Source organism: Jaculus jaculus, chromosome 2 (assembly GCF_020740685.1).
Source record: "Jaculus jaculus isolate mJacJac1 chromosome 2, mJacJac1.mat.Y.cur, whole genome shotgun sequence".
In the NCBI taxonomy this organism is placed as follows: Eukaryota; Metazoa; Chordata; class Mammalia; order Rodentia; family Dipodidae; genus Jaculus; species Jaculus jaculus.
The window spans coordinates 124,370,254-124,384,836 of NC_059103.1; the positions used below are offsets into that span (position 1 = coordinate 124,370,254).

A 14,583-nucleotide genomic window follows, 5' to 3' on the forward strand; every position below is an offset into this window, starting at 1 on the left:
TATTGTTTAAAAGTGTGTTGTTCAGTTTCCAGGAGCCAATGGGATTCTTGGTGGGTCTTTTGTTGTTAATTTCTAGAAATGTAGCATTGTTATCTGATAGCATACATATATTCCTAAATATATGGAGACAGGCTTTGTGACCCAGTATATGATCTGTTTTAGAGAAGATTCTGTGCTGCTGAGAAGAATGTGTAGTCCATTAGGTCTAAATGTTCTATGGTTTTGTTGAGCTTTCTTACTTCCTTGTTGATTTTCTGGTTGGATAATCTGTCTGTTGCTGTTAATGATGTATTGTAGTCCCCAACTATGATGGTGTTGGTGGTTACTTCTGTTTCACTATTGAGTAGGTTTTGTTTTATGAATTGTGGTGCACCTGTGTTTGTTGCATAAAGACTGATGATCATGATATCCTCTTGCTGGATTGCTCCCTTGAAGTGACCTTCTTTGTCTTTTTTGATTATTTTGGTTTGAAGTCTATTTTATCTAATATTAATATGGCTATGCCTGCTTATTTCTTATTCCCATTTGTTTGCAATATCCTTTTCCACCCTTTCTCCCTGAGAGAGGTGTCTGTCTTTAGTGGTGAGGTGGGTTTCTTGAAGACAGCAGATTGAGGGTTCTAATTTTCTGATCTACCCTATTAGCTTGTGTCTCTTGATGGGTGAATTTAGGCCATTGATATTTTGGGTAATGACTGTGAGGTTTGATTTGATCCCTGACATATTATGTTGGCTTATGTGGTTTGGTATTTTCATGGACTTTGAAGTTTTTTGTGCCCTCTCTGAGTTAGATTATTGTGATCTGCCTCTTGTAGGTAATTGAGGTTGATTATTTGATTCTTTTGTGTGGAGAAGTTCCTGAAATACTCTCTGTAGGTTTGGTTTTGTGTTCATATAGTCGTAAAGTTGAGTTTTATCATGGAAGGTTTATCTTTCACCATCTATTATGAAGGATACTTTTGATGGGTAGAGTAGTTTGGGATGGAAGCCATAGCGTTTACAGTGTTCCATTCCAGGCCCTTCTGGGTTTCAGGGTTTCCATTGAGAAGTCTGGAGTGATTCTGATGGGGTTACCTTTAAATGTGATGTGTTGCTTTTCCCTAGCTGCTTTTAGGCCTTTCTCTTTGATGTCAATGTTTAGAGTCTCAATGACAATATGTCTTGTAGAGTTTCTCCTTTGGTCCAATCTGCTTGGAGTTCTGTTAGCTTCTTGTATCTTGATTGGCCTTTTTTTGTGAGAAAGTGGGAAAGTTTTCTTTGGTTATTTTGTTGAATAAGTTCTCCATTCCTTTGGTCTGAATTTCTTCCCCTTCTTGTATTCTCATGATCCAAGTGTTGGGACATTTGAGGGTTTCCCATATTTCCCTCATGTTCTCTTCACAGAAATTTTTGAACTTATTGAAAGTTTTGCACTCTCAGACTGTTTCTTCTGTTTTCTCTCCCATATCTGAGTTTCTATCTTCCACGTGGCTGACTCTATTTTTGAAAGCCTCTAAGGAGTTCTGGGATTGTTCAATTAGGTTTGCATTTTCTACTAATTTTCGATGTATGGTTTCCATCCCTCTTTCAGGTTCCCTTTTCAAATAATTTTCTGATTTTCTTGATGCTTCTTGCAATTCTTCCTTGCCTTTCTTTATGTCTTCATTTAGCATAGCCAGCTGGTTTTATAGGTACTCTTTTTTTTTTGCTTTCTGTTATATCCTTTAACTGTGTTTGGAACCCTTCTGTTTTCTTATCTATTAGGTCTAGTCTAGTGATGGCAATGTCCACAGAATTATCAGTCCTTTGCTGCTTGTGGGCAAGTTCTACCAATATCATGGCCATGGTTGCATTGCTCATAACTTCATAATGGGTTTCTGATCCTATTGTCACTTTTATGTTTTGATTAGAGACTTCCATGGTAGCACTGGGAGATCTTATTAGATTTACTTGCATTTGATTTTTATGTTATTTCTTTGGTGTTGTGGTCTGCCCATCACAGTGTGGGAGCAGGGAGAATGACACTGTGGTCAACATAGGTGGGGGACTTGGTGCAATTCATGGGGGAGGGGAGGGGAGAGATGGGCGTGAGGGTGGGGGTGGAGCTTGGAGGTGGGTCATGCTGTGTCTGTACAGAGAGTTGAGGGTCAAGACTCACTTGGTGATGGGACAGCGTGGAGCCAAGTTGGTCTGATTTTGCAGGGGGTGGGTACTGGACCCAGCAGAGCAGAGCAGGTCTGAAATCCAGGGTGTTGGGGGTGGAGCAGAGTGGAGGGGTCAGAATTTGTTTGAGGGCAGGGCTGAGTGGGGGTGGGGGCAGGTTTGGGGCCAAGCAGAGAGGATGAAAGGAAGAAGTGGGGTGGGGTAGGTTGGGTTTGCTGAAAGTCTAGAGGGTGATGGGGGCAGGGTGGATTGAGCTGTCCTGGTGGTGGGAATGGAGCCTGGGGGCATGCCACTTTGTGACAGAGTAGGGAGGGTTAATACTTGTCTGGAGGCAGAGTGGGGTGGATAAGACCAGGTCTGAATTCACAAGGGGTAGGTGGAGGTCCAAGCAGGGTGGAGCAAAGAAGGACTGAAGTCCAATGGGTGTGGAGCAGAGTGAAGAGGGTCAGAATGCATGTGGGGGCAGGATCAAGTGGTTGGATCTGACTTATGGAGGCAGGGCAGGGCCAAGCACAGCAGGTGGATGGAAGATGAGGGCATGGTGGGTGGCTGGGTAGGTGTCTAGGGGGTGATAGGGCAGGGTGGAGCGAGCTGCTGTGGCTGACAAGGGTGGAAGCATGGGTGTGTCATGTCAGGACAGTATGGGGAGGATCAAGACTCACCAGGGTGTGGAGTGGGGAGGAGCAGAGCATTTCTAAATTTGTAGGGGGTGGAGGCAGGCGGGGATGGGGCCCAAGCAGAGCTGAGTAGAGCAGGTCTGAAGTTGCATGCTGGAAAAGATACATGCTGGGAGGGGGCAGAGCAGAGTGAAGGGATTCAGAATGTGTGTGGAGGCAGGGCCCAGCAGGTAGATCGGAGGTCTCAGGTCAGGGGCGGGCCAAGCAGAGTGGATGGAATTTGAGGGGTGGGCAGGGCAGAGTGTAGCAATTCCGAAGTCGGGATGGGTGGGGTGGGGTGGAGAGGGATGGATGTGGTGGGTTGGGGGGGGGTCTGAAGATACAGGGGTGTGGCAGGGGAATCTGTGACTTCACGGTGGGGGGGGGGAGAGGGGGTGTGGATCCTGGCAATCGCCTGTGCCTGGGAGCACAGGTGAACTACTGGCCTGGGTCTCCTTGCCTGCAGTTACTGCAAGAGTAGCCTGAGGCTGGGACTCTGGTTAGGATGGTCACTTGGGGTGATTTGGGGACAGGTGGGTACCCAAGAACCTGAGAATCAGCTCCCATTGGTGATCTATTAGAGATTGCTCTCCCCTAAATGTCCCAGTGATCCCTTGATTCCTTGCCTCTTCTTCCCGGGAGTTGTGGCACAGCTAGTTGGGCACCGTCTTGACTGGAAGTGCAATATATAGATTTAACACAATACCAATAAAAATACCAGCATCATACTTCACAGACTTTGAAAAAATGATTTCAAAATTCATATTCATATTCAGCTATCCAAACATATCCTCAGGAAAAATACCTGTTCTAAAGCTATATTACAAAGCCATAGTGACAAAAACAGGCTAGTACTGGAATAAAAACAGTAACATAGGTCCATGGAACAGGATTGAATACCCAGCCCTTAGGTCAAGTAACTACAGCTGCTTGATCTTTGACAAAAATGCCAATAATGTAGGCTGGAGAAAAGGTAGCATCTTCAACAAATGGTGGTGGACAAATTTGATGACCATATGCAGAAAAATAAAATTAGACCCACTCATTTTTCCATGCACAGAAATCAAGTCCAAATTGATTAAAGACCTTGATATGAGACCCAAAACTCTTCAACTCCTGTAAGAACAAAAAAGGAAGCACTCTCCACAATATAGGACTGGGAAAAGGCTTCCTGAACAAAATCCTAGTATCCCAGGAAATTAAACAAACTTTCAACCAATGGGATCTCATGAAGCTAAAAAAACAACTCACTACAACTCACTGTTGTAGGGAATGTAAGCTGGTACAACCACTATGGAAATCAATATGGAGACTCCTGAAAAGAATGAATATAGAGTTACCAACAGACCCTGTTATTTCCTTACTGGGCATTTACCCTATAAGCTCCACATAAGTTCAGAGATAGTTGCTCAAACATGTTTATATGTGCTCAATTCATAATAGCTAAAAACTGGAATAAATCCAGGTGCCCATCACCGGAAGAATAGATAGCAAAGATCTTGTATATTTACATGATGGGATTCTACTCAGCAGTAAGAAAAAAAGTGACACATTGAAATTTGTAGAAAAATTGTCGAACTTGGAGCAGATCATTCTAAGTGAACTCACAATCACAGAAAGACAATAGTTGCATGACCTCCCTCATCTGCAGTTCCTAACCTGGATCAGCCCAAGTTTATGACATAACTGAATAGCATCTTGTGGTTTGGAAAATAGGGAGAGTAGGGCTTAGGAGAAAGGAAAACATGGGGAGTGGGGACACACACAAAACTGAACCCAAATTGAACTGGTCCTATAGAACTTAGGAGGAGCACCTGAATTGTAGGGTCCTAGAGAGGGTGAGACAAAACCTAACCTCAACTTTCTCCTGTTTCTCTTCCTTCTCTGTCTTTTTCTTTTCTCTTTGTGCTGGCTTGTAATTCCCTGTACCAGAACATGAGCATCCACAATGAGCTGTTGATCAGAGAGACCTACTAGGTCTCCCAAAACAAACAAGACAGACTTCTGTCATAGCGTTTGATTACCCAACAGAGGTTAGTGGTAAGACCCTACTGCTGAATACACCATATGCTGTTGGCACAGACCATGGAGAGACATGGTTGGAATCCAGAGGAGAGCCAGTTCCCAGACAATTAGCCCATATAGTGCTGGAAGGTGCTACATGAGCTACCAGGGGAAATCAGCTAACATCTGTCTAAGCAACTCAAAATCTAAGCGACTCAGAAGTTAACACCCTGATGTGATGCTCACACAAGTGTAATAGTAGTACACAGACATGGTGGGTAACCAACTGCTCTTGGATTGGCTCAACAGATCTGCTCAGTGGAAAAGACACTATATATAGAACTGGGAAACAAGTCATTATCACATCCAGATAATGACTTCACTTTTCATTGTTAAGCTCCCTCTAATATTGTAATATAAGAGGGTATACACTCTTTTAATTCTCTCTAAATTAATAATTGTTATCCCATTTTACTGGTGCTGACTTCATTCTCTGTTGGAGAATCTTCTTTCTCTTTTTTCGTTTTAATTTTTTTTTGTTTTTATATTTATTTATTTATTTGAGAGCAACAGACAGAGAAAGAGGCAGATATAGAGAGAGAATGGTGCACCAGGGCCTCCAGCCACTGCAAACAAACTCCGGATGCATGTGTCCCCTTGTGCATCTGGCTAACAGGGGACCTAGGGAATGGAGCCTTGAACCAGGATCCTTAGGCTTCACAGGCAAGCGCCTAACTGCTAAGCCATCTCTCCAGCCTTGCTTCTCTTTTTTTGAGATTAGAGCTGAACCTGGGGATATAAATGACCCAGTTCCCTCCACCCTGGCCCCACCTTAAACCACAAAGGAATTGGAGAAATGAACAAGAGTGCTGCTTCCTTAGTGAATCTGATATTAGCACAAGGGTGATGGAGATAGACACTGAGGACACTTAACACTTACCAAACTAGAGATCCAGAGGCTTCTAAGTGCCCATCACTGGAGGAGACTTAAAATGCTTCCAGCATTGCTCAGGGAATTTTGCAGAAATGAGGACAGAAAGGTTGTTAGAGCCACAAGTTGGGACATTTTACACAGAGACACTGCCTCTCCCCCCTGCCCCCCGCTTCCATAATGCATGACCCACAATTCCCATGGATTTGACCTGCATCTCCAATGAGGAAAGCCTCTGGAGAAAAGGGGCAGGGAGGAGGGAAAGGATGGTACTAATATGTGTTGTTTACATACTAAATATATCCATATCATCTAATTAAAAAACATAAAATAATCACAGCAAGGAGTGTCCCTTTGGAGGGGGACAGTCAGGGAAGAGGCTAACAATGGTACCAACTTGACTATGTTCATTGAGTATAAAACTAATAAAAAAATTCATAAACAAAAAATCACATTTTTATGGATTTAGATTAAGGTATCTCTGAAATTGGTAGACCAAATGGGAAATTGAATGAAACCATGAAAAATTATTGCTTACATATTCATAGTAATCATTCCTTCATTCCACATGCTTTGATCATTACCTCATACAGTCCCTCATTCAATTAGTGAGTCATTCAAAGAATGTTCCTTTGGGAATTGTTGCTGTGATTTTTTTTGTTTTTTGATGAGGAAGTTGAGATAGTTGTAAAGTGATTTGTCCAAGTTTATCTAACCAATTAGTCTGTTTGACTCAATGTCAGAATTCCTGTCTCTTAGTTCTTCCCTTGTTTTGGTGACACATGAATTCCTGGAATTAACTATAATTCCTCACTACATTGGTTTAATTTCCAGATGGTCCTTGATTCTTAACCAATAAGTGCATATTCAACAATAAAATAATGTTAATTAGACAAAAATCTTTCATTTTGGGGTACTCTACTGAAATAATCTTCAAACTATATGATTTTTAAAATATGAAATGAGATCACAGAAGCATATGAGAAAATTCTTTTAAAATTTGGAACTTTGTCATTCTCCTCTGCATCATACTTGGCTCTTAGTTAAAATTATTTACCCTTATAATTAATGAGAATTGAAATCTAGATATAGAATTTATGAATTCTATTTCTTAATGTTAGATGACTATATACTTATAATAAGATGGGTAATTCCATGTTAGAATGGAATTTGAGGAATTTAAATTATTGATTAGATAACATAATCTTCATTTGATATATATTGACTAAGCTCAAAGGTTTTTTTTTTAATCTGCATGTATATGTGGTATTTGTGTGTTTGTATGTGTATGTGTAGGTCAGAGGTCAATGTTAGATGTCATCATCAATTTCTGTCAACTTCATTTTTTTAAAAAATTGTTTTTATTTAATTATTTTTTATTAGAGAGAGAGAGGGAGATAATTGGTGCAGTAGGGCCTCTAGCCACTGCAAAAAAAAAAAAAAAAAAACCACCAGATGCATGTGCCACTTTGTACATCTGGCTTATGTGGGTACAGGGGAATTGAACTTGGGTCGTCCTTAGGCTTCACAGGCAAGTACCTTAACCTGTAAGCCATCTCTCCAGCCCCAAACCATTGATTTTTTTAAAGCATTTTGTTCAACTGTACCTATGCAGAAAAAAATTCCTATCTTATTTTGATCTTCAGATGCTATGAGAGACATTTAATCTTTTTACTAATTATACATACCAAATTACAAGACTTAGATTTTCTTCTAAGATTTCAGTATATAAGTAATTGAAGAAGCAAAAAGCTTTAAAACATGTGATACTTACTAATATTTAAACATGTTTTTTAGGTCTTTTTGATATTATTTTCAACAAAGGAAATATATGCATTTTTCAGAGTCATGAGTTGAGACATCTTTCTCTTGCTCTTGACAACGGTGTTGTTACTGGAATGGTAAGTAGTGATTTTACTCGGAGAGACAGGGTCATACTTTTGTACTTAGGCTGGCTTGGAACATGCCATTCTCTTGCTGTACTTTCACAAGTGCTAATATTACAGGTGTGTGCTATCATGCCCATGAGTAAAATTTCTATCTGGCATCTATCAACATTATTGTATCTGTATAAGGTATGTCTTCATGTAAATTAGCTGATAAGTTTATAAAATTACGTTTTCCCTTTGATTTCTCTTTTGTGATTTTTTTAAAAATTGCACTTTTCCAATTTTTGAGATCTTTATACCCTAGATTTCAGTAACTGAAATTTAGACTAGAAAAAGGTAAACTTATTCTCTGATACCAGTAAACATTTTAATGAGATTATCTGATTTCTCTGTGATCATATTGTTAGGAAAAAACCCCAATAATATTGTCTAATTCTGCTTTATGTTATGTAGTCTAGGTTTGAAAAGTAGCCTTTAATATGTATACTGTCTCTAAAATGCATGTATGGTATTTATTTTTAAAATGAGACCACATAGAATAATTGATATACACAGTAGTAAATCTTAACATGCATTATGATATTTTATCTTAAAACTACCTTACAAGAGATTCCATTACACAGTTTTTAAAGTATAGAAAGATTGAGTTTCCCAGGGTCATAAGGTGTTCAATGGAGTCAGAAACATTCACAGACACTCTAACTCATGTTATAGCTTACTCATATAATGTTACCAATACCAATACCAAGAAGGAGTTTAATTCTCACTTAACTTAAGGAAAATGATTGAATAAACAGCTCATGTCATTTGTGAAACTAAAATTCAAATTGAAGGATGAATAAATTAAATCTTCTCCATGGAGGCATTTCTCTTTTGCTCTGAACTAAGCAAGACACCCCTTTCTGTGTTCCATAGAATATTAAAAGGACTACAATAAATGCTTAACAAATATGAACATAGTGAATATGGAATCTTCTTAATTCATTAATCAAACAGGGTTGGGGATGTACTGTGTCTAGCATGTCCAATACCTTGGGTTTGATTCTGAGCACTATATACATACATACATACATACATGCACATGTGTGCACATACACACACACACACACACACACACACAAGTTGACAAAATATTCCATTTTATTTTTCTAAAAGTAAATGAAGTCTAAGATCCTTTTCCCCTATGTTGCACTCAGCAGGTGGGGAAGTCCCATCTTACTACAGAATTCATCTTGTTTTACACATATCTTACCTGGAAGAAGGCATCAGAATACCTGGTGGCAGACTTTATAGTGTTAATACACTCTAGTCACTGTGAAAGATTCACTGGATCTCAGATGATTTCTTAAAAGCAAATAGATTGATGTTTCTCCCTGGCATACTTGAGCAATTAAACTTTTTCCAGCCACTCAACAGCCCACTACTGATCCCTGATGCTTACCTGGGGAACAAACAGGAAAATGGGGTTGGTCCTCAAAATGCCCTAAACTGGGTGGGAATAGCTCCTCATGCCATAATATTCTCAATTTGTTTGGTATTTTTAAAATTTTATTTTATTCATTTTTATTTATTTATTTGAGAGTGACAGACAGAGAAGGAAAGAGGGAGGGAGGGAGGGAGGGAGGGGAGAGAGAGAGAGAGAGAGAGAGAGAGAGAGAGAGAGAGAGAGAGGGAGGGAGGGAGGGAGGGAGGGAGGGAGGGAGGGAGGGAGAGAGGGAGGGAGAGAGGGAGGGAGGGAGGGAGAGAGGGAGAGAGGGAGAGAGAGGAGAGTGGGCACGCCAGGGCATCCAGCCACTGCAAACAACTTCAGGTGCATGTGCTCCCTTGTGCATCTGGCTACCGTGAGTTCTGGGGAATGGAGCCTCGAAGTGGGGTCCTTAGGCTTCACAGGCAGGTGCTTAACTGCTAAGCCATCTCTCCAGCCCATGTTTGGTATCTTTTAAACTAACCTCTAGAAATTATTAAAACATTAATTTTAATTTTTACTCCTAAATTTTACTCCTAAGTGTTAGGAGAACTCAAATGAAAATGAAAAAATAAGCATGAAGAAAATGCACAGTAGCATCTTATTAAATCTTCCCACCACTGGTGGTAGACAAAACTGCCCTAAGATTCTGAGAAAACAGGAAAAATGGGTCCTTAAAGCAGGGCAATGAGGCTGCAGAATGAAAGCACTTGAGTGACAAAGGTATGAATGATATAAGGTGCAGAGGATTGTACAGTATACACCCACGAGTGTCAAAGCTATGGATGGTATAAGGAGTGTGAGATTCTACAGTATACCCCTGAGAGTCACAACGGAATGGATGATATGAGGAGTACGAGGACTGTACAATATGCATCTATGAGTAACAACGACATGGATGACCTAAGAGCGGGGGACTGCATAGTGTACACACCAGCGTGACAAAGGCATGGATGTGATATACGGAGTGTGAGATGTAGTATACACGCACGAGTGACAAATGCATGGAGTATAGGAGTAGGATATTGGATAGTATGTACACTGATGTCAGTGTATTTAAATTTAATTATACTTCTTACGAATCAGAGTTGTTTCTTGCCTGATTTTCTTTCAGGCTGGTGGAGGAGCCCCCACGGAGCTGCGGGTGCTTTACCAACCCAGCGGCTGTGCTCTTCTTGAGTCAGCGCTGGTTCCTGGCCACACAGTGATCTTTGATCACAGTGGGAAAAGGATTAATGAGTCATCAGCAGGTTATGCAGAACTTTCAAAAGAATTTGTGATTTTTGTCAAGGTAAACCGGAGAAAAGTCATAAAGTTACATGTTAAGTGCCTCCTTTCTTTTGTCTGGTGGAGGAAAACTTTTACTCATATTGCAGTTATCCTATCTCTTTCCACTAGGTGGCACCCATGCCCATTACCATTCTGTTTACAGCTACTTTGTTAAGCAGTGGGGCTAGCGAGAGCATTGAAACTGATAGGAGTGACATGCTGTACTAATGGAAGTTGGTGCTTACAACTATGCATGGAGACTCCTAATAAAAAGCTAGAGAATCATTCATTAATCTATTCTAACCATTGCATTTTATACTTTCTTACATGTGTGTGATCTTTTCCTAATGCTTGATTCTCTTTATAGTATGTGTTTATGAATTTATCTTCAAATATTATCATGTTAATGTAATAACAATTTATAAGATTGATTATTTGTTCTACTTTACTAAGATGTAAGTATAGCTATCTATATTTTAAAGGTGAAGAGAAAATCTTCAGGAACTTTGCAAACTTTGGCTTATACAGCATAGTTGGTTTATAATCATGATGGATCATGATTTCAGCCAAATCTATTTGTCTTCAAAGTATTTCATGCTTACCATATATAAGCATTTTTTGGATGATTTTTTTTTTCAAAATAACATTAACTCATTATATATTCAATAATATTAATAGTAAGGATTTTATAAATTACATATTTCTTCAAATTCTTAATTATTTGATATTTTTATTTTACTCTTTGTGCCTATATACTTTAACATATACCTTTACCCTAGCCTTTATTAGTACCTCATTATTTTTTACCTTAGAAAATAAAAAATTGAACTTACAAGTATATAAAATATTTAAAGCTCTAGGAATATATTGTTACTTTTTCCATAAATGTATTGTTTTACTTCTGTGAAAGCTATGCTAATTTTGTTGTTACAAAGAACAATCTTTACAACCACTTCATCTGTAGCGCCAACCACAGCATTTGAGCTCCAGAGGACCCACTAACAATACCTCCTATAATTATAGGACTCTATAATCATTGAAAGCTATTTTGAAGACTGGCAGCTTACTGAGTGAAGATATAGATTAAACTGAATAGGTAGGAGACACATAGGTCTTGAGCCTAGGAAACAGCAGGAAACATGGAACTTCCTATTATTCTCTCCTCATGGACAGAGAAGAGTTACTTTCTCAGTATCCATGTGTGACAGTGCTTTTGGAATAATGTCAACCATGTATGTATGTTAGTCTGAGCTTCAGTGACCAGAGTCCACAATGCAGGGACTACATGTGTCTGATCTCAGTTTTCTTGCTCTCAGATAAAGTAACACATTGTGACAGACAGGCCTCCACCCTAAGTCATATTGTTACTATCCAGACCTATACTCACATATCAGGATCTGAGGACTTGGTACTTAGCTGAGAAGCTTGGGTAAAAGCTAGATTCTTTTGAGTTAGGTTGAGTTCTTTATAAGCCAATTCCATTCAACATTAGTATATACTCATCTCATTGACTTAGTGGTGAGTATTTTCCTGGAATAGATTTCTGAGAATTTTCTTGAAGAATAAACATCTAATTTTAACTTATTTTTTATTATTAGCAAAAGTTACTTTTTCTTGTTTTTACTTACAATATTCATGTCTTGTGCCTTATATGTCTTACAGTTTTTGCTGATGTTCCACAATTTAGAGTTTACATGGCTGACCTTGTGTGGTCATAATTTATCCATTTCCTTACAATATTAGTGCGTTTCTGGTAAAATTTCAAGAGCTTTTGTATATTCCTCATAAACAGATGATTGCCTAAGATTATCTAAGTATTCCTTAGTCCTACTTATTGTCTCTTGTCATTCATTCCTATATGCATGCATCTAATGAATATCTCTGTAGTACTTCCATAATTCAGGTACTTAGCATATTCTTTATAGTCTGCTTTGTATTCATATTAAAATTCTTTGCTTATCATGATTATAAATTCCTTAAGAGAAATATTTATGTTTTTATCTTATCTTTCAAAATCTATAGCATCTGATACTAATCATTATTCTCTTAATAATAATCACTGATATAAATGCATCATTTGGTTTTGATTAATGATGTATTACCATTAACTAACTTATTTACTTTGTTCATTTTCAGTTTTAAGCTCCTGTTAATTTCCTGGTCACTGAACCTCTGTAGGAGATTTGACTATATAGCCATCTCTTCCCAGCAGAACATGAGCCTGTTATTTACTGCCTTTCTTTTTGTTGCTCTGAAGGGAGTATTCCTCAACAGTGCTGTGATTATACTTGCTACAAGCCTGTGTCAGGCCTTGTGTCTACAGCCCGATGGGACCTGTACTGGAGCTGGAAGCCAGTCTGAAAAATCCTATTGGAGAGTGCATAAAATCAGTTTTGGGATTTGCATGTTTGAAAGTGTGAAAAACACACAGATGTATCTGAGGATTAAGGATGGTCATTGTGATGGAACAGTAAGCAGCTGCTCTTATTTCTCTCAGGAAATGTTTAAGAAATTTGCCAGCAATAGACAGGAGAATAGCATTATCTGAGTCATTTGACTTTAAGTTTTACCTGCAAATATTTTGGAAATTATGTATGTGGTGGTCTTCCTTGACTGATGTTTTTGATAAGTGGGAAGGGAAACTGCCTGTCTAATATGAGTATTAAAGGATCTTTAGACAGTGCTTTTGAAATACAATGCACATGTATGTCACCAGAAATCCTGAAGATTCTAGTAGGAAATGAATGACTACATTTCTTCCCATCCACTCTAGCTCTTCCTCACTTAGACTGGTCTGCTTCCTGAATGCTAGGATAATAGACATGTGCCACCACTACCCCTGACTATCTACATTTCTAAAAAACTCTCAGTTCTGCTGCTCATGATAGTCTGCAAACCTACCTCACAAAGCAAGGTTCTGGAAAGTCCCAGCTCAACTCTTTCCTTGTTGCTGTTTGTGGTGTTTTGACTTTCACCATTAGAAACCTCAATACTTTGTTGGGAAGTAATTTTAAATACTTAACATTAGGGTGTCTTTAGATTGTAACATCTTGAGTCTCCTAGGAGGGATGTGGAAGGCAACTAGATAACGACCTTTAGTAATTAATTATTCTCTTCTTAGAACTTCCATATTAATGCTGTATCCATCTATTCTTGTTTGTAACAGTTTAGTGTCTAATACCAGCAAAGCAAAAATATACTCACAAATACATGTTTAATTGATATCCTTCACCAGTTCACAAGAGCATACTAAATTCATTTAGATCCACATCTCACAGCTTAAGAGATGAAGTATCATGCTTGTGGTGTTTCAATGTATATGTAGACCAATTGGGAAAAAAAATAAGTAACATTACTATGAAAGCCAGAACAGTTAAAAGTATGATTTGATATAATGTGCAGTCACCCTCCAGGAGGAGTATCAGGGAATAGCTTTCCTTTCATATAATCAACATATATGAAGTATACAATCCTTTCTGTTCCTTGAGGTAGTTTATTACTACTGATGAACATGCTGTGTTGTATGTTACAAGTCCCTAGGCAGTGTTTCTGGGGTGGCTGTAAGAGTGATGGATCTATGTGTGGCTCTAATGTGGTGATAGATTAACAATGAGAATTTCTATCTATCCTTGATGACCAAAAAAGGGATAGTTTAGTGTTCATTTATCTTATGTCTACCTATGTTATGCTTAAGTTAGATTGTATATTAGTCATGTTTTCTAAGGAAACAGCAGCAAGTCTATTCAGTGATGAGATTTGTTAGATTTAATCACACCAGAGACTAAGTTGTCACTCCATGCTGTCTGTAGGCTGGAGATACAGGGAAACTTCCAGTTGTTCATCTCAAGGAAATGCAAGACTCAGAATGATAAAGACCCATGGTGCAGTCCTTGTTTGAGGCTAAAGTTCTTAACACCCCCCAGAAACTGCTGCTACTAGAGTCTATTGTCCAAATATGACAACAGCGGAAATCTGCTTCTGTTCATTATTGCTTTCTTGTTTAACTTCCTTTGGCTTAAATATTTACAGTGACAAAATATAGTTAATGGAGCTTTAGGGTAAAATCAGTATATCTGAGTTCCTAACCCAATATGCCAGTTAAAGAGATGATTAATGGTGAATGGCAGAGAAAGTAGAGTAATCATGGTCCCACTTAAGAGAAGAAAATACAAAGGGTTCAGTGACCCAAAGTCCATCTTCAGGGTGGTGATATGATCTTTAAAAAGAG

General features: G+C 38.8%; 1 protein-coding gene across 1 annotated transcript in view; it reads left to right on the forward strand.

The window, feature by feature from the left end:
- Rp1 (RP1 axonemal microtubule associated) overlaps positions 1-14,583 on the forward strand; it is a 298,773-nt gene that overhangs the window by 206,594 nt on the left and 77,596 nt on the right. Inside the window, exons 13-15 of the mRNA XM_045144358.1 lie at positions 7,530-7,621; positions 10,201-10,377; positions 12,613-12,825. Of these exons, the coding sequence (XP_045000293.1) occupies positions 7,530-7,621; positions 10,201-10,377; positions 12,613-12,825 (482 nt within the window). The remainder of the gene's footprint in view (positions 1-7,529; positions 7,622-10,200; positions 10,378-12,612; positions 12,826-14,583) is intronic.